The sequence below is a fragment of the Ochotona curzoniae genome, unplaced genomic scaffold, assembly GCF_017591425.1.
Source record: "Ochotona curzoniae isolate NIBS_2020 unplaced genomic scaffold, NIBS_Ocur_1.0 contig_2699, whole genome shotgun sequence".
Classification (NCBI taxonomy): domain Eukaryota; kingdom Metazoa; phylum Chordata; class Mammalia; order Lagomorpha; family Ochotonidae; genus Ochotona; species Ochotona curzoniae.
In genome coordinates, this window is record NW_024465561.1 from 367,594 (window position 1) to 385,774 (window position 18,181).

Here is an 18,181-nt window from a genome sequence, read left to right on the forward strand (position 1 = left end):
CCATGGCTGTCGCTGCTATACCCGTGGGTTAGCCTGCTGCTTGCAACGCTCACATGCCACGCAGACATGCAGGCTCCAGTTCCAGCTGCTCCACTTCCCATCTAGCTCCCTGGCAGTACATCTGCAAGGTGGCTCAAGTGTCGGGGCCCTTGCCACACGGGTGAGAGACCTGGGCACAGATTCGCGCTCCCTCGTGCAGCCCTGGCTGTTGCAGGCATTTGGGAAGTGAACCAGTGGATGGAAGATGGGGGTGTGTGTGACACTGTCTTTAAGTAGAGACGTGTACTGAAGTGATACAGAATTATTATGCACCGCAGGTCACGTCCTAACCCTGGTATGCCAGTAGGTGAGTTCATGTAGACCCAGGACCTTCCCCGGGGCAGCTTTAAGGTACCGTGAGTCACGAGAGTGGGCCCCATGCTATGTGACCAGTGGGGTCAGAGTGGGGGTGATATGGACTCCCCGGAGTGACACAGGCCAGCCACAAGGAGGAACCAACACAGCCACAGACACCCCGCGGGCAGTCCCATGTGTTCATGGGAATACGGAAGGTGATAAAAACAGAAATGCAAGGGGCCAGCAGTGACACAGCAAGCTAATCCTCCACCCGCAGCACTGGCATCCCATAAGGGCGCCGGTTCTAGTCCTGTCTGCTCCCCTTCCCATCCAGCTCCCTGCCTGTGGCCTGGGAAAGCAGTCTAGGATGGCCCAAAGCCTGGGGACCCTGCACCCCCCTGGGAGACCTGGAAGAGCTTTTGGCTCCAGATCAGCTCAGTTCCAGCCATCACGGCCATTTGGGGAGTGAAGAAGAAGACGCAAGATCTTGTTCTCTGTCCTTCTCTCCCAGTAAGTCTGACTTTTCAAGCAAAATAAGTAAATCTTAATAAATAAAGTTTAAACCGGGGAGGAAGTACCGGTTGCGTGTTCCACTGAGTCAGAACTGGAATCCACAAGGTAAAAGGAACAGAGGATATGAGCAAGCCATTCGAAGGACACAATACAGGAGAGTTGTAATCCCACAGCGAGCCGCAGGCCCCTTAGTAATCAGAGTTAGTGCGGAGTGATGCCAGCCGCCCAGGAAGTGACTAAGGGAACTCCAAGTCATCAGCCAGCTCCCGTGGACTAGGTGTCCCTTCCTCCAGGAAGCCTTCCGGCCTCCTTGGGCCGACCCGGGGCTCCCCCAAGCCTACTCCAAGCCCCTGGGGTCTCACCCGAGACGCGCGCCCCTACCTAGGGACACAAGGGTCTCCCCCCAATCCGGACACCACACAAAGCACCTCTCTGTTTAGGGAAACTGAGGCCCAAGTGGATTCCAACCCATACAGGCGCTTAATAGGGGCAGAGGGACGAGCCGCTTGGGGAGACAGGTGCCCAGGTGAGCAAACCCACAACTCCCAATGCCCCAGGAGCAGCGCGGTCCTCCAAGGTCATAGAGTCGCGCGGGGACCGCCCCCCTTTACCCCCAAGTGCTGTGGGGGCGGACTCAAGGGCCAGAGAGGCCGGAAGTGCGGCGAGCCTGGGGGCGCGCTAGGCACCGGAGCGCTGGGACATCTCGATCATCCCCGGGCCCGGTTTCTCGCGGCTGCGCAGTGAGGAGGTGAGAAGCCGCGGAGCGTCGGGCCCGAAGACCCGGCCCAACAGAGCGGGAAGGAGAAAAAAAACAAAGATCACGGCTGGAGATTGGCAGCTGTGGGATCCAATCACGGTGGTGTTAGAGAGAGCGAGGGATCCAGGTAGGAGCCCGAGCTGGGGGCGGGACCAAGAGCACGCGGTGGGCGGGGCCAAGCGTGCGGCGCTCGTAGGGGCGGGGCGACGCAGAGAGGACCGGTCCAGGGGGCGGGGCTTGTCCGAACTCGGGGTGCGGAGAGCTAGGGAACCCCGAGATGGTCGCGGGGCAGGGGCAGGGTCGGGGTCGCAGCTGTGAGTGCGGGGCCGAGTAACCCAGATGCCGAGGCCTCAGTCACTTCCGCCGCTGCGTGTTTCTCTGCAGGCTCCTGATGGAACCCGGAAAAGCTGAGGAGGGGGTGCCGCCTGCCGCGGGGGCCCCCGTAAGGAAGAGATTCGTCATCCCCCTGGACGACGAGGCGGTCCCTCCCGCTGGGGTACGACTGGGGCGGGCACTGGGAGGCCAGGGGGCTGTGAGTGTTGGAAGGAAGCGGGGTGACCTGCCAGGGTGTGGGTTAGGAACTGCTGGGCGGCTTGGGGAAAGCAGGCCTTAGTTTGCACATCTGTGAAATGGCAGGGTGGCTTCCGAGATGACCGGAGCTGGGGGCACCGCACTTGGGGTACCCAGCCCTGCCCCCCAAGACGGCCCTGATGGCTTCCTTCCTCCTTGCAGGCCAAGCCCTTGTTCAAATCCACACGCAGCCTCGCCACCTCGGGGACCCCAGAGACCCCGGCCCGGCCAGCTCCCCAGACCTATGCGGAGTATGCCATCTCCCGGCCTCCGGCAGAGGCTGCAGCGCCGTGCCCCCCGGCCGTGGAGCCCCTGGCCGACGAGGCCCCCAACCAGGCCCTGAAACCCGGGACGAAGTCCAATAGCATCATTGTGAGCCCCCGGCAGGTGAGGTGACCCTGGGGGGCTGCAGAGGAGGGGGAGCAGCTAGAGGGGTCACTGTGGGCACTGGGCGGTGGCAGAGCTGAGGTCCATCCTGTGGCCATTCATTCGTTCCTTCAGTCAGTCAGCCAACAACTCCCAGGGGGTTAGGGTGCTCGCACCTGTTTTGCTGGGGCTGTGACTGTGTTTGTAGGCTGTTTCCAGTCCTCTGACTTGTCCAGCTGTTCACATGTAGCGGAATGCGGGGGGAGCAGGCAGGGGACTGTGGCACAGCAAGTGAAGCCACCACCTGCAGTGCTGGCATCCCATTTCTGCTGCTGCTTCCTGCTGACAGGCTGGGGAAAGCCACGGAGGATGGCTCAAGTGCTTGGGGCAGTGCCCCGGCATGGTAGATTAGAACATGCTTCTGGCTCCTGGGTCTGCTCTGGCTCAGCTTCTGCCGTCAGGACCATTTGGGAAATAAACCAGTGACTGCACGATGGCTGCAGTGGCTGGAGCTGAGCTGATGCAAAGCCAGGAGCCAGGAGCTTCTTCCAAGTCTCCTGTGCGAGTGCAGGGTCCCAAGCGCTTGGCCCATCCTCTGCTGCTTTGCCAGATCATAAAGAGGGAGCTGGATTGAAGGGGAACTGTTGGGACTTGAACCCAAGCACATAAGGGATGCTAGCACAACAGGTGAAGGGCTAGCTTGCTCTACCACTGCCCCACATCTATGTACCTTTCAAATAAATGAATAAACCTTAAAAAAAGTAAAAATAAACAACCCCTAAACACGATGAGGCCCTTCTCAGCTGCCAGGCATCTGAAAATGGGGTGAGAGGGAGCCTTCACACCTGCTGGTGGGAATGTAGATTTGGGGCCACCCGTTGGGGACAGATGGCCTGGGCCATCCTTTGAGTGAATGAATCAAGAGTTCCCAAATGAGAGCCTGGCGCGATGGCCTAGCGGCTAAAGTCCTCGCCTTGAATGTGCCAGCATCCCATATGGGCGCCGGTTCTAATCCCAGCAGCTCCACTTCCCATCCAGCTCCCTGCCTGTGGGACCCTGCACCCGTGTGGAAGCTCCTGGCTCCTGGCTTCGGATGGGCTCAGCACCAGCCATTGTGCTCACTTGGGGAATGAGTCATTGAACGGAGGATCTTCCTCTCTGTCTCTCCTCTCTGTACCTGTGATTTTGCAATAAGAATAAATAAATTAAAAAAAAAAGTTCCCAGGTGACCCGCCCATCCCCACTGCAGGCCAAGCAGGTACGTCTGGCGGGCTTTTCCCGTGTTGGCACCCCCGGCCCTTTCCTCTTTGTACCCGCAGGCGCAGCCCTGGGTGGACATGATACCCTTGCTGTGTCTGTCAGTTCACAGCCATTGGCTCGTTGGCACTGTCTGTGATCAGAAATGGGGCCGTCTGGCACATGGGCACGCAGGCTGTGGCGTGGCCGCCTGTTGGCCATCTTCTGGGGTGTGGATATAAGCCCACCCCTGCCAGGCACTGTGGGAAAACCACCCCCAAGGCTGATTGACCTACATGCCAGTCACTTTTTTGTTGTTCGTTATTATTCTTTTTTGTTTTTGTTTTTTTTTATTCTTTTATGTTGTTGTTTTTAAATTTATGTTTGGGTTTTTTTGGTGATACATGCCAGTCACTTTACATTCCATTGTCACTTGCTGAGGCTGGCGGGGGCCCCACTACCCATCACTGCCTTTCTAAAGATTTTTAAAATATTTATTTGAAATGGAGATTCACATAGAGAATGAGATGGAAGCACCTGCTCATTCACTCTTCACATGGCTGGTGGGGACCCCAGTCCCGGGCTGTCACCTGCCAGCAGCACCTGCTTGTGGGGACCCCAGCCCTGGGCTGTTACTGGCTGCTTTTCCAGCGGCACTAGCAGGAAGCAGAGCCATTGGACTTGAACCGGCACTTCGACGTGGGATGCCGGCATCCGAGGCTGTAGCTTAATCTGCTGTACCAGTGGTGGCCCCGTCACTGTTTGCTGTGGCTGCCATAGCTAGAGCTGGATCCAACCCACGCCAGCAGCCCGGTGCAGGTCTTCCACTTGAACGCTGCCTCCTGGGCCTGCAACAACAGGAAGTTGCACTAAAAGTGGAGTGCCAGGATTCAGAACAACACTCCAGTCTGGGACGTGGGCAGTGCCATAAGTTGCTTAACCCACTGTACTGCATCATCCATTCCCAAATGGATTGTGTAACTTCCAGACCCAAGCTCCCCCACCTTCTTTTTGCTTGTATCCACTCCAGTGGCTGGCTATAAGGTGAACAAAGTAAAGCTTTCACAATTGAAGTTGGGGAGTGGCCAGTACTGGGGTGCAGTAAGCAAAGCTGCTGCCTACAGTGCCAGCAATCCACATGGGTGCCGGTGTGTGTCCCGGCTGCTCCACTCCTGACCCAGCTCCCTGCTGACATACCAACAGAGGATGGCCCAAGGGCTTGGGCCCCTGCCACCTGGGTGGGAGGCCCAGATGGAGTTCTGGGCTCCAGGTTTTGGCCTGGCCCAGCCCCCGCTGTTGCAGCCATTTGAGATAGTAAACTAGTCAGTGGGTGAAAAAACATGTGTGTCTTTGTCACTCTGCCTCTTTTTTTTCATTTGAAAAGCAGAGTTAGAAGGAAGCAGAGAAAGATCTTCCATCAGCTGATTCACTGCGCAATGGGCCACAATGGCCCCAGGCTTGGCCAGGCTGAAGCCAGTGGGTGCTGCTGGGGCCCAAGCCCTTGGGCCATCCTCCGCTGCTTCCCCAAGTGCTTTGGCAGGGAGCTGGATGGGAAGCAGAGCAGCGGGGGGACTTGGTGCCCACATGGGATGCCAGTGCTGCTGGTCGCAGCTTGGTCTGCCTCGCCTCACACCACAGCGCCAGCCCTGCTCTTGTCCTCTGCACCTGAACGGACGGGACTGGCGATACCTTTGGCCCTTGGTGAGCCACCTGCCCTCAGGCGCTGCCCCTCCCTGGTGGTCAGGAGCTGGAACTGTGATGACTCGCCCGTGTGGCCTGGGCAGGTCACCGGATGCTCCTACCGCAGGGACATTCCTGAGGACTTAGGGGGCTTGGGTGATGTTATCATGTAGGAAATGACCAAGGTCTCAGGTCATCCTGTGTCTCAGGACCCGGGGTCAAGGGTCACACTGCACACATACACACACACTGTCCTGGTGTCCCTGCCTCAGAGTCAGGAACTGTGTGGCAGTGCCCCCAGGAGCGTGGACATGGCTGTCCTGGTCCCTGTTGCTTTGTCTGACAGCTGCTCAGGAGATCTGAGTGGCAGAGCTTGCCTTGCAGGGCCTGCAGCGTGTCCTGGGGAGGGAGTGAGGAGGTGGGGTGGGGTCAGGACAGAGCAGGTGCAGGGATGGGAACCCATTTGTGAAGGCAGTGAGGAAGGAGTGTCTCGCACCCCCACACCGGGGCTTTGAAGGGTACGGCCCAAAGTAGGAGCCAGGGTGGACAGCCAGGGGGATGCATCCAGTGAGTGCCAGGGCATGCGGAGTGGGGTTGCGGGGGAGGGCTATGCTGGAGGCAGCCCTCCCCTGAGGGACCCTGGGGAGGGACAGGACCTGAGGGAGAGCAGGGGTGGAAAGAGGGGGCGCGGTCCAGGCCCTGGCCCTAGGGGTCATCTGGGGTAACACCTGTCCTTCTCTCCGCAGAGAGGTAACCCCGTGCTGAAGTTTGTGCGCAACGTGCCCTGGGAGTTCGGTGAAGTCCTTCCAGACTATGTGCTGGGCCAGAGCACCTGCGCCCTCTTCCTCAGGTGAGCTAGGAGCCGGCCTCTCCTGGAAGGCCTGGGCTCTGGGCCCCTGGGGATGAAGGGAGGATCTTGGCCTGCAGGTGCCCAGAGGAATAAGAGCTGGGGGCCTGGACCCCTGGGTGTGAGGGAGGAGGGGCTGGACCCCTGGGTATGAGGGAGGAGGGGCTGTGCTGGACCCCTGGTGTGAGGGAGGAGGGGCTGGGCTGGACCCCTGGGTGTGAGGGAGGAGGGGCTGCACCCCTGGTGTGAGGGAGGAGGGGCTGGACCCCTGGGTGTGAGGGAGGAGGGGCTGGACCCCTGGGTGTGAGGGAGGAGGAGCTGGGCTGGACCCCTGGGTGTGAGGGAGGAGGGTCTGGGCTGGACCCCTGGGTGTGAGGGAGGAGGGTCTGGGCTGGACCCCTGGGTATGAGGGGGGAGGGGCTGTGCTGGACCCCTGGTGTGAGGGAGGAGGGGCTGGGCTGGACCCCTGGGTGTGAGGGAGGAGGGGCTGCACCCCTGGTGTGAGGGAGGAGGGGCTGGACCCCTGGGTGTGAGGGAGGAGGGTCTGGGCTGGACCCCTGGGTGTGAGGGAGGAGGAGCTGGGCTGGACCCCTGGGTGTGAGGGAGGAGGGTCTGGGCTGGACCCCTGGGTGTGAGGGAGGAGGAGCTGGGCTGGACCCCTGGGTGTGAGGGAGGAGGGTCTGGGCTGGACCCCTGGGTGTGAGGGAGGAGGGGCTGGACCCCTGGGTGTGAGGGAGGAGGAGCTGGGATACCTGTATTCCTTGATCTGCCTCCCAACTGGAGTTGACAAGATCGGAGATTCCACCCCGCACCCCAATTTAGTCCTCGCTTTTTCCCTGGGGCCCACAGACCTGGGAAGGTGTGAGCAGACGTCTGACAGTCCTCAGGCCCATGCCCCATTCTCGTGCCAGTCCCTTCCCCTCCTCGGTGAGCAGCGGGGTCCCGGCTTGCAGACCCCTCCCGCCCGTGTCTGCACCCTCAAACCCTCAGGGGGCGTGCAGGCCCTGAGGCCCCTCTCCGCCCCCAGCCTCCGCTACCACAACCTGCACCCTCACTACATCCACGAGCGCCTGCAGAGCCTGGGCAAGAGCTTCGCCCTGCGCGTCCTGCTGCTGCAGGTGGACGTGGTAAGCGGGGCTCCTGCCATGTTGCCCCCACCTGGGATGTGGGACCACTGGGCTTCACCCAGCTCTTGTAGAAACAAATTGAAATTCTAGGCTTGACACAAGACCACGCTTTGGGCCGGGAGCGAGATGCGGCCCCCTTTCCCAGCAGCTCATCACTTGATCGCTTCTTCCCTGCTCTGTCCTGGTCCCATGGCTCCCAGGCCTGTCCCCCTGCAGCTCCTCATTGCAGCCCACACACCTGACCCAGCCCCAGTGCCTGGGGGTGGGGGGCGTGCAGAGGGCCCAGGCAGGGCCTTTCCTACTAAGCTCCTCTCCTCCAGAAAGACCCGCAGCAGGCGCTCAAGGAGCTGGCCAAGGTGTGCATCCTGGCCGACTGCACCCTCATCCTGGCCTGGAGGTGAGCTTGGGGCTCCCCAACCCTCCCCTCTGCCTGGGATGTGTGTACGTGGCAGTGGCTGCTGCAGGGGCCTGGGAGCCTTCCCGTGCTCAGCACTGACCCGAGGGTCCCTGTGGTCCAGCCCCGAGGAGGCCGCGCGCTACCTGGAGACCTACAAGGCCTACGAGCTGAAACCTGCCGACCTCCTGATGGAAAAGCTGGAGCACAACTTCCTGTCCCGGGTGAGGCCCCCCACCCACCAGCAGCCAGAGGGGAGGCCCAGCCTTGTTGCCCACCTGGCACATCTCAGCTCTGATGCTGCCTCCTCCAGGGAGCCCAGGCCATGTCAGGTGTCTGCTAGGCCATTTGGATGATCACTGACCCAGCAGGGATGTTTCCCAGGAGGCTGTGCCTGCTTGCCCCCTCTTGCAACAGGGCACCAGGAAGCCTTGGCTGAGGAGTGAACAAAGCTGAGGTGGACTGTGCAGCGAGGACCCCACCCAGCAGGGGGTGCTGCTGGCACTGGGCGGTGACCTGGCTGTGCCCTCGGGGGTCCAGCCCGGCCGGCTTTCCTTCTCCTAACACCCCCGGCCTGCGACCCTTCTAGGTGACTGAGTGCCTCACCACTGTGAAGTCTGTCAACAAAACTGACAGCCATACACTGCTGGCCACATTCGGAGTAAGCGCTGGCTGCCCTGTCCCCCTTCTAGAAGCTTCCCACCTACTCCCTTCCCGCCTCCCTGCCCAGTTGGGACTGGGTAACTGGCGCTTCCCCCCGCCCTCCACCTGTCGTTGTCACAGTCTCTGGAACAGCTCACAGCCGCCTCGCGGGATGATCTGGCCTTGTGCCCCGGTCTGGGCCCCCAGAAGGTAAGCCCTGGGAGAGAACATGGGGTGCACAGGCACCCCAAATCAGCAAGGACTCATGTGTCAATTAGACTTATTCATTCCACTGACGCCCTGAGCAGCCAGCACTGGGCCAGGCTGAAGCCAGGAACTCCACTAGGGTCCTCCCTGGCACTTACACTGTCAGGGTCTTACCAGGAAGCTAGAATGGAGAGCAAGGCCAGGACCTGGACCTAGCCCCCTTTGCCAACAGAGGCTGACATCCCAGGCAGCGCCTACCCCAGATCCCAGTGTCTGGAGGTGCAAATGGGTGAGGTGGGGGGCCAGCCCAGGGACCTCACACAGCTGGCCTAAGACCAAATCCAGGGGCCCCCGCCCCCCAGAAGGTGGCAGGAAAGAAATGAACCCACTTCCAGAGGCTGCAAGAGGCAGCTTTAATGACTGGGCACTACCCCCTCCCGCCCTGCAGGCCCGGCGCCTCTTCGACGTCTTCCACGAGCCCTTTCTGCGCGTGCCCCGGTGAGCACACAGCCTGCGAGGACTGTCCCCCTACCAGCCCCCGGGGAGACGCTGGCCGGAGCTCCCCATTGTTTACAATAAAGCTGCACCAGGTCTGGGTGCCAGTCTGGGTACAGTCTCCACTGTTTCCATGCCTCAGTTTCCCCAGGAGTAACTACACAGGCTCCAGCTTCCTCTTCCTCTTCGGTGCATGTGTGGGTGGCATCACCGGCTCTGACGTTTCCTCTGGGTGCTCCGGCCCCAGGGCCCCGCTCTCCTCACCCTGCTTCTTTTTCTTCTTCTTCTTCTTGGACGCGCTGCCCTCCAGCCCAGGCTCTGTTCCCAGCTCGGTTGCCTCCTGCTGGCTCTGCTCTGCCTTCTCGGGGGTCACCGGAGCTGACGGTGGCTCCGCAGGACCTGGGGTCCCCAGGTCTGCTGCCCCTGGCCCTAGCCACTTCTTTTTCTTCTTTTTCTTGGTGGACATCAGAGCTGCGTCCATGCAAGGCCCAGCTGCCCCTGGTGAGGCGGGCTCCATCATGTCCCCGCCGAGCTCTGGGAACCCCGTTTCTGACTGCACGGCCCCGGGGTCTGGTTCCAGTGTCACATTCTGTCTCTTCTCCTTTTTCTTCCTCTTCTTGGGGGTCAGTGGGATGGGTTCTTCCTGCTGCTCCTTCACCTGCGGCAAAGCATCATTTCCGGCCCCCTCTGGCAGCTGCACCTGTTGGGTCTCTCTCTTTCTCTTCTTACTGGGGGAACACAGGTCCGGCTCTTCTGGAGGCGGGGCCAGAAGTGCAGGATCCAATCCCGACCCCCTGTCTTCTGCTTCTGGACTCCCCACTTCAGGCCCAGCCCCCTCTCCCCCTGGAAGCTTCTTCTTCCTCCGCTTGGTGCTAGTGGGGAGTGTCTCCAACTGCGCCTCCACCACGTGCTCCATGGCCTTGGGCTCGCTGCTGGTCATTCCCGGACACCCCAAAGCTGTGGCCATGTGCCCATTAACAGCCTCGGGCATCCGCTTCTTGCGTTTCTTCTTCTGGACCAGGGCAGGCCCTGGGATGGGTGGGTTGCCTCCAAAGGCACAGAACCGCGGCCTCAGGCCCGGAGGGATGCGTGGTGGGGGGCAAGCTGGGATCGGCTGCAGTGGGGTCCCTGACGGGGATTCTTGGGGTGCCTCAAATATCCTGAGGCAGCCCAGGGGCGCCGGGGCGCAGGTGAGTCCGCTGTCGGCCTCAGCTGACCGGGCCAGCAGGGTTGCCTCGCCGGCACCGGGTCCGGAGCTGCTGCGGACCTGGTAGCGGTGTCGCTTGCCCGCCAGCTTGCCTTTGACCGTCCCGGAGCCCGAGAGAGGCACCAGGCGCCCATTGAGGCTGTGGGGAGAAAAGAGGGCGAGGGCTCGGTCAGATCCGTTAGCTGGGCCAGCACCCTGCACCCTAGGACCCTAACACGAAGCGGGATGGGACCAGCACCCCGCACCCCGACACTCATCAGGGTGGGACAAGGCCAGCACCCTGCACCCCGACACTCATCAGGGTGGGACAAGGCCAGCACCCTGCACCCCAACACTCATCAGGGTGGGACAAGGCCAGCACCCTGCACCCCAACACTCATCAGGGTGGGACAAGGCCAGCACCCTGCACCCCAACACTCATCAGGGTGGGACAAGGCCAGCACCCCGCACCCCGACACTCATCAGGGTGGGACAAGGCCAGCACCCTGCACCCCGACGCTCATCAGGGTGGGACAAGGCCAGCACCCTGCACCCCAACACTCATCAGGGTGGGACAAGGCCAGCACCCCGCACCCCGACACTCATCAGGGTGGGACAAGGCCAGCACTCTGCACCCCAACACTCATCAGGTGGGACAAGGCCAGCACCCCGCACCCCGACACTCATCAGGTGGGACAAGGCCAGCACCCCGCACCCCGACACTCATCAGGTGGGACAAGGCCAGCACCCCGCACCCCGACACTCACCAGAGCGGGGCGAAGTCGGCCGGGGCCTGGATAAGCCACACCTCCACGTCCGGGCCCGCCAGCGTCTCCAAGGAGAACCGGGGGGTCTCGGGGTCCGGGGACATCGCTGTGAAGTTGGGGGGACAAGAGAACCGAGCGGCCCCTGCGAGACAAGGACGGCTGTTGATGCTTTCTCGCCGGCCGGCCCCGCACGCGCTGTGGGTGCACCCCACTTCCACCCTCACTTCCGGCCCTTGGCGGGGGGCCGGCGGCATGGAGCAGGCCGGTGCCGCCCGCCTCGCCCGCCGCTTGCCCGGCCCAGCGCCCCGGGCCGCCCGAGCAGCCCCCCGCGCCCCGCACGCTCACCGCCCGGCTGCGACCCCGCCATCCGGGACTCCTCTCCGCGCGCGCCCGCAGCCAGCCCCGACCACGTGGGTGCCGGGGGCGGGGCCTCACCCGGGAGCGCCCACATGGCGCCCGAACGCGGGGGACGCCGCCGAGCGCCCGACCGCTCTGGGGGCAGCCCCGGGGGCGATCTCCACGATGAACGGCAGCAGCACGAGAGGAGTGCGATCTTATTATCTAAAAATCGCTGAAAAAACAGCGTAGTCGCTAATTCTCAGGAAGCGGAGCCTCGCCATGCTTCGGCGGACCTCCCACAGGGTTTCCGTATGGTTCATTCCAGCCCCGCCCTCAAGAGGCGGTCTCCGTGAGAGGATTTTTTTTTTTTTTTTTGGCTCTTAAAGGGACAGGACGATGGTTTGGGCTGACGTTCGGAAGAAGCAGGTAGGGATCGCGGCCCGCAGGGACGCGCTTTCCCGGTTCCCTTCAAAGCGCTGATCGGCGGCCGAGGAGGCGCCGGTGACGCTGCAGGCCGAGCGGTGACGCGTGGGGGCGGGGCCTCGGGGAGCGGGAAACGCGGGGGAGGAGCCTGTGGTCGGGGGCGTGGCCGCAGGGCGTGGCCTGCCAGGGGCGGGGCTTGCACCCACCGTGACATGCGTGGATGCGCGCGAGGACCTGGTGTGGCGCGTGGTCCACGTTGGCAGGGCTGTTGAGGGAAGGGAGGGGGGCGTCCCGACCGGCGGCCTCTCCCCGGCCCGACGTGGACGAGGACCCGGGGGACGCCCCCACGCCCCGCCGGGACTGGAGCGCGTGGGGCGGCGGGTGGAGCCGCGGGACGGCGGCGAGACGGGGTGACCCGACTGCATTCCTGGCCGGTGTGTCAGCGCCGCTTTCCTCCTCTGCCAAGACTTCAGATCCTGCTCCAGGACGGAGGCGGCCGCTCTGCTCCCCGGGAGGGAGACGACTCTCCGGGGCGGACGGAAGGGCCCGAGGGCTCCACACGGCTCCCCGCCGCGCGTGGGGGCACACGCATTCCAGGGAGCCGCCCCTCAGGGCTCTGGGACTACAATTCCCAGAAGGCCCGAGGCGGCGAGAAGCTGGATGTAGGCCGTGGAGGCTGCTGGGGATTGTAGTCCAGCCCCTCGACTGGGCGCTTGCTGGGTGGGCTGATAAAGTTCTTAAATTGCAGCCCTCCCCCACATCCCCCCCGCCCCGCCTTTTTAAAAATTTTATTTTTATTTACCGAGCAGGAGATTGAGGCTCCGAGTCCCGGGGCAATTAAACGAGGCTTTTCTCCACCTAGGGACTGGGCACTCAGGTTCTCCCGCAGTCTTGAACTTCCTAACCCTTTGGCGATGTCCCAGTCCTCTCTAAAGGCCAACAGCCTGGACGAGGTGGGAAGGGGGCTCGGGGCGCACCCGCTGGCAGCCACAGGGAGGGAGGCATCCAGGCGTTGCCGCCGGGTCTCGCTGGCCAGATCGCTCCGGGCTCCCCGGCCTCGCCCTTCCTGTCTGTGAAATGGACACCGAGCCACTGGGGGACTACAAGTCCCAAGGTGCTCGTGGCGACCTCGGCTCCCCCTCCCCGCCCCTGCGGGACCCGCCTCCCTGCAGCCCGAGTCACGTCGTCTAACCTGTTCCCGGCGCCTGCCCCGCCCCGTCCTCGGCTCCCCGCAGCCGGAGCCGGAGCCGGAGGGATCCCCCGGTGCCAGGATCTGCCCCGGACCCGTGAGTCCCACCCTCCTGGGGTCCAGCGGCCCCGAGAGGAACCCGACACCCCGCGTGCCTGGGAGAGGGTGGGGGGCCTGGGAGGGGACTCGGTGTCGGGTCCCAGGGCGGGATTCGGGGTGCGCAGATGGCGGGGCGCCTGGCAGGCTCCAACTCGGATGTCCGATGGGCTGAAACGAAGGGGTCTCGGCTGCTTGAGCTCTCGGAACGGGGGTGGGGGAGACTCGAACCTGTGGGAGCGAACATTCTTGAGTGGCTGGATTTGGGGAGGAGGGGTTCTGGGCACTCTGGCTGCTTGGGTGGGATTTGGGGAGGGTCTCAGGTGCAGAAAGGGGAAGCTCGGATTGGGGGCGATCGCGCACGTCGCCGTCCCTGCCGCCTTTCCCACGGGACGTGGGAGACGCTGGTTGGGACAGGGACAGTGGGGTGCGCGCTCGGGACACCCCCCGTCCACCCGCGCTCCCCCTCCCACTTCTCGGCTGCGTGGGGGCGGAGGCAGCTGCTGTGTGTGCCGCTGAGCGAACCCCAACATGTCATTAACCGGGGCGTCAGACCTGCCGAACCAGAGCAGGGACACCCGCCGCCCGCCCCCCTACACACTCCGCGCCCCCTGGCGGAGGCGTGCCGGGGCTCCCAGTGGCCCGGGCCGGTGGGAAAATCTGGGGTTTGCCCGAGGTCGTGCCAGAACGCGGGGTCACCGCCAAGGGGCCTGAGGGCCCCGCGCGAGAGCGCACACGGGTGTCCCGCAGAGAGGAGGGTGGAAACTGAGGCTGGGGTCGGGCAGCTGGGGTGTCGCACCGGGCGGCGGAGTGGGCTGGTCGCTCCGGGTGGGTTTTTAGCCTTCCGGCTCCAGCCAGCTTTTCTGACCAACCCGGCCGGGCTCCCGGGGCTCGTCACCCTGACCCTGAGGTGAGAAATGTCACCTCCTCCCACCCCCCATCGTGCCTGACCTGAGGTATTGTGGGAGATAAGAGAGGATCCGGGCTAATTCTGGAGGTGTCCGTCTGTCCTTGAGGCTGGGGAAGGGCGGAACCGGCTGCTCCCCCTGCGCGGGTCGTGGGGGGGCAATGGAGGAGGTGGGGGAGAGGGGGCGTTTCCTCAGTCCTGGGCTTGGGGGTGGCCAGTGATGACGTAAAAAGGATCCCCCTTGGTTGAGGGGCGTGCAGGCTCAGGGCTGCAGGCTCAGTGTGAGTGTGTGTGGTGGGGTCTGGCTTTCCCAGGCAGGGACCCTACCCCACCGATGGAAAGCTGAGGCTGGAGAGCGGGTCCCTACCCAGTGCCCACCCTGCCTGTCCCCAGAGCCTCAGGCGTGGGGGGGTCCCCACAGCTGGCATTTAGGGCTCCAGGACTCAGCAGCCCAGCCCGGGGCTCCCTCGTACCTGTGTTATCTTAATGAACCAAGGCCAGTAATTAAGGCTCTCAGGGATACGAGCTTTATCTACACTGTTCTCAATTCCCGATTCTGCCAGCTCCACGCTGGCAGCCAAAGGTATAATTCTCCCATTATCCGCACGCACGCAGGCACGAGGAAACTGAGGCACGGGGAAGAGAGATAACTGGCCCGAGGCAGGGAGTGTCAGGAGTGTCCCAGCTCATCCCACAGACATCCGCAGAAGCTCCTCCCATCCCCAGCTCCACGCCCCGTCTGCGTTCCCACCCTCCCAGGAAACCTCCTCCGGGAAGCCCACGGTCATGCTTAACCGCAGAGAACCGGACTGGGGTGCACAGGAGGCCGGTGGGGAGCGCAAGCGAGGTGGGTGGAGCGCAGAGAGGGAATCCCGGGCCTGGGTGCTCCGTGGGTGGACAGGAGCCCGTGGGAGGGGCAAGCTGGACTTGGCAGGGAGCCCGAGGAAGAGAGCCTGGGGGTGCCGAGGGCAGGGACCCGGGCCTGGGAACGGAGACGCGACCCGCGCCACCCCCGCGTCCCGCCTCCTCGCCGCGCCCGGCCCCGCTCCCCCGCCTCGGGAACTGCGGCACCTGCCCCGACCCGCCTGCGCATTCCGGGCGCCTGAGCTCAGGGCTCCGTGCGCCTCCGGGACCCGGGGCGCCCTCTGGTGCCCGGGCCCCACGCCCCGGCCGGGCATTTCCTGCGAGCTGTCAGCGGACCGTGCACGCTGGGGCCGCAGCGAGGACTCGCTCCTGTCTGTTAGCAGACACTGACCGAGTGGTGCGCGCGTGTCCGAGACTTTAAAAGCCGCGACGCGGTTGTGTTTGAGCGTGAGAAAACACAAAGTCAAGTGTGATGTTTTAAGTCTTTTTTACGCGTTTGTTGGAGAGGCAGATACAATGAAATAGAGAGAGAGGAACAGCTCCTTCTGCTGATCTACTGCCCCAAATGCCTGCAAACGGCCAGCTCGGCACAGCCAGAGGTTAGGAACCGGGTCCAGGTCGCCCGCATGGGTAGCAGGACCCAGGGACTGCAGCCGTCGTGGGCTAGCCTCCCAGGGACTCCGTGAGCGGGAGGCTGGAGTTGGGAGTTCCCACTCCACGTGGAATGCGGAATTCATAGCAGGCGCGTACCTGTGAGGCCAGCAGCAGCCCTGATGGGATGGCTTTAAAGCAGACATTTTGAAATCCAAGCACCTGGGCCCGGCGTGATAATCTAGCAGCTAAAGTCCTTGCATAACACGCACCACCATCCCATATGGGCTCCTTTTCTAATCTAGGTGACCCCACTTCCCATCCAGCTCCCTGCTTGTGGCCTGGGGAAGCAGTGGAGAACAGCCCAAAGCCTTGGGACCCTGCACCGGCATGGAAGACCTGGAAGGGGCTCCTGGCTCCTGGCTTTAGACTTGCACAGCTCTGTCTGTTGCAGCCACTTGGGGAGTGAATCATCGGACAGAAGATCTTCCTCTCAGTCTCTCCTCCGTGTATATCTGCCTTTCCAATAAAAATAAAAAATAATTATTAAAAAAAAAAGAGATCCACACACCTGCATTTTCTGCCAAGGTGTTGAGTATCTGAATCCCCTGGGTGCTGCTGCAGGGAGCTGAAGCTCACACGGCCAGCCCCCCACCTTGTTCTGGCGGTGTGACGCCCCTGAGTTCCCCTACGGCTTCAGCAGAAATGGCTTCTCACACTCCCACAACATGAACTTATCCCCCTACACTTTGTGTAGATGAAATGAAGCCAGAGGTCAGTGATGGTGTTGTCACACCGTAAATTTTTTTTTAAGATTTATTTATTTATTATTAATTACATTGCAGTATGTGACACAGTTATATAGGTACTGGGATTCCCCCTAACCCTCCCCCCATGGTGGATTCCTCCACCTTGTTGCATAACCACAGTTCAAGTTCAGATTTATTTATTTTTATTGGAAAGGAAGGTATACAGAGAGGAGGAGAGACAGAGAGGAAAATCTTCCATCCACTGGTTCACTCTCCAAATGGCTGTCGATGGCAGGAGCTGAGCTGAGCTGATCTGAAGCCAGGAGCCAGGAGCTTCCTCCGGGTCTCCCACGCGGGTGCAGGGTCCCATGGCTTTGGGCCGTCCTCAACTGCTTTCCCAGGCCACAGGCAGGGAGCTGGATGGAAAGTAGAGCAGTTGGGATACGAACCGGCACCCATACGGGATCCTGGCGTGTGCAAGGCGAGGACTTTAGAAACTAGGCTACTGTGCCAGGCCTATACTGTGATTTTTTTTTTTGTTTTTAATATTCTAGTTTTATTTAAAAGACAGTATTAGAGAGAGATCTCCTGTCTGTTGATTCACTCTCCAAATGGCTGTGGCAGCCAGTGCTGGGCTGGTCCAAAGTTGGGAGCCAGAGATTTCTTCTGGGTCTCCCATCTGGGTACAGGGGCCTGAGCACTTGGGCCATCTTCCTCTTTTTTCCCAAGCACATTAGCAAGGAGCTGGATGGGAAGTAGAGCAGCCAGGGCTTGAACTGGTGTTCATATCACAGTTGGTGGTGTAACTCACTGTGCCATGGGCGCTGGCCTCAATTCCACGAGGTCGGAACCCTTGGGTCCTGGCATGGTTTCAGGGTAGGCAGCAAGTAGTGTGAGAAACTGGAGAATTCTAAGCTGCTCCTTTCTAGAACATTCTAGAATTTTCCTAAGATAGACTCTGAGTTTTCCAAACATAGATGGGGATGGGGAATGGGGTAGGGGGGCTCTTCAAGCTTTGCTTGCTGATAGTTCCAGGGTCCTCATGCTGGAGGCTTCCAAGAGGGCTCCTCCTAGGAGAGCTAGTTCGTCACCTCCCCTCATTGTGGGGAAACTGAGGCACAAGGTGTGGCAAGGACCTGCCGTCCAAGGTCACACACACGTGAGCCGCCAGCCCTGACAGGTTCTGTTCCAGTGGCTCCCAGACCGAGGCGGGCATCAGCCTGCCCTGGCCCGCCCGGGTGCCCACGCCTGTCCTGCCAACACTGGGGAGGTGACGAGGCTGGCAGGCGTGGCGGCTGCCATGGGGATGGCCCGCCCTGCAGATGGGGCTGGCTCGAGCGGTTCCCGCTGACCCAGCGTCCTCCCACTTGGGCTGGTGACCACAAGCACGGGCCGGCGGCGTCCTGTCCCCGGTGAACAATGGGGCAGTGTGGCCAGCTTCTGGATGGGGAACTCTGGGGACAGGAAAGCAAACAGCCGGGGCCCACCCCACCCCTCCCCGGGGCCCTGCAAGGGGGTGTAGCCGGATGGATCTGGCTGTGAAACACAGCACCACTGACTCCTGGGAAAGGGGTTTTTTTTTTTTTTTTTTTTTTTTTTTTTTTGTCTTTAGAAACTGTATATGTGTGTGTGAAGATTTATTTATTTTGCGCCTGGCACAATGGCCGGATTGACTAATCCCCCCTATTCGAGCACCAGGATCCCGTATGGGCACCGGTTCTAATCCTGGCAGCCCCACTTCCCATCCAGCTCCCTGCTTGTGGCCTGGGAAAGTAGTCAAGGATGGCCCAAAGCCTTGGGACCCTGCATCCATGTGGGAGACCTGGAGGAGGCTCCTGGCTCCTGGCTTCAGATTGGCTCACCACCAGCTGTTGTGGTCACTTACGGGGTGAACCAGTAG

At 61.8% G+C, this 18,181-nt stretch overlaps 2 protein-coding genes across 4 annotated transcripts; one reads left to right on the forward strand and one right to left on the reverse strand.

Moving 5' to 3' along the window:
• Positions 1-1,538: 1,538 nt before the first annotated feature.
• On the forward strand, positions 1,539-9,282 carry LOC121153830 (DNA excision repair protein ERCC-1-like). Of its 3 annotated transcripts, XM_040976578.1 has the most exons (10): positions 1,539-1,733; positions 1,991-2,102; positions 2,339-2,563; positions 6,205-6,308; positions 7,333-7,432; positions 7,753-7,829; positions 7,951-8,050; positions 8,416-8,487; positions 8,610-8,678; positions 9,124-9,282. In XM_040976578.1, exons 2-10 carry the CDS (start codon positions 1,998-2,000, stop codon positions 9,175-9,177), a joined length of 906 nt encoding a protein of 301 aa, XP_040832512.1. In that variant the 5' UTR covers positions 1,539-1,733; positions 1,991-1,997; the 3' UTR covers positions 9,178-9,282. The 3 variants fall into 3 exon arrangements, with proteins under 3 accessions (XP_040832512.1, XP_040832511.1, XP_040832513.1); XM_040976577.1 differs by lacking the exon at positions 1,539-1,733 and having other exon boundaries at positions 1,859-2,102; XM_040976579.1 differs by lacking the exons at positions 1,539-1,733; positions 8,416-8,487 and having other exon boundaries at positions 1,859-2,102.
• Positions 9,283-9,327: 45 nt separating this feature from the next.
• POLR1G (RNA polymerase I subunit G) lies at positions 9,328-17,148 on the reverse strand. The gene is made up of 8 exons (XM_040976503.1): positions 17,093-17,148; positions 13,183-13,401; positions 12,791-12,955; positions 12,092-12,150; positions 11,874-12,003; positions 11,559-11,638; positions 11,124-11,265; positions 9,328-10,516 (listed from the first exon to the last, which is right to left on the reverse strand). The coding sequence occupies exons 1-8, from the start codon at positions 17,146-17,148 to the stop codon at positions 9,328-9,330; spliced, it is 2,040 nt and encodes a 679-aa protein (XP_040832437.1).
• Positions 17,149-18,181: the final 1,033 nt, after the last annotated feature.

Bases quoted from the DNA above. Each gene is read 5' to 3' on its own strand.
- POLR1G (XM_040976503.1), bottom strand. From the start codon at position 17,148: ATGCCAGGACCCAAGGGTTCCGACCTCGTGGAATTGAGGCCAGCGCCC. The intron at 11,639-11,873 runs GTCAGCCCAAAC...TTCATCGTGGAG, and splicing joins CCTACCTGCTTCTTCCGAAC to ATCGCCCCCGGGGCTGCCCC. The intron at 10,517-11,123 runs GTGAGTGTCGGG...TTCTCCCCACAG, and splicing joins GCCGACTTCGCCCCGCTCTG to CCTCAATGGGCGCCTGGTGC.
- LOC121153830 (XM_040976578.1), top strand. From the start codon at position 1,998: ATGGAACCCGGAAAAGCTGAGGAGGGGGTGCCGCCTGCCGCGGGGGCC. The intron at 2,564-6,204 runs GTGAGGTGACCC...TTCTCTCCGCAG, and splicing joins TCATTGTGAGCCCCCGGCAG to AGAGGTAACCCCGTGCTGAA. The intron at 7,433-7,752 runs GTAAGCGGGGCT...CCTCTCCTCCAG, and splicing joins TGCTGCTGCAGGTGGACGTG to AAAGACCCGCAGCAGGCGCT.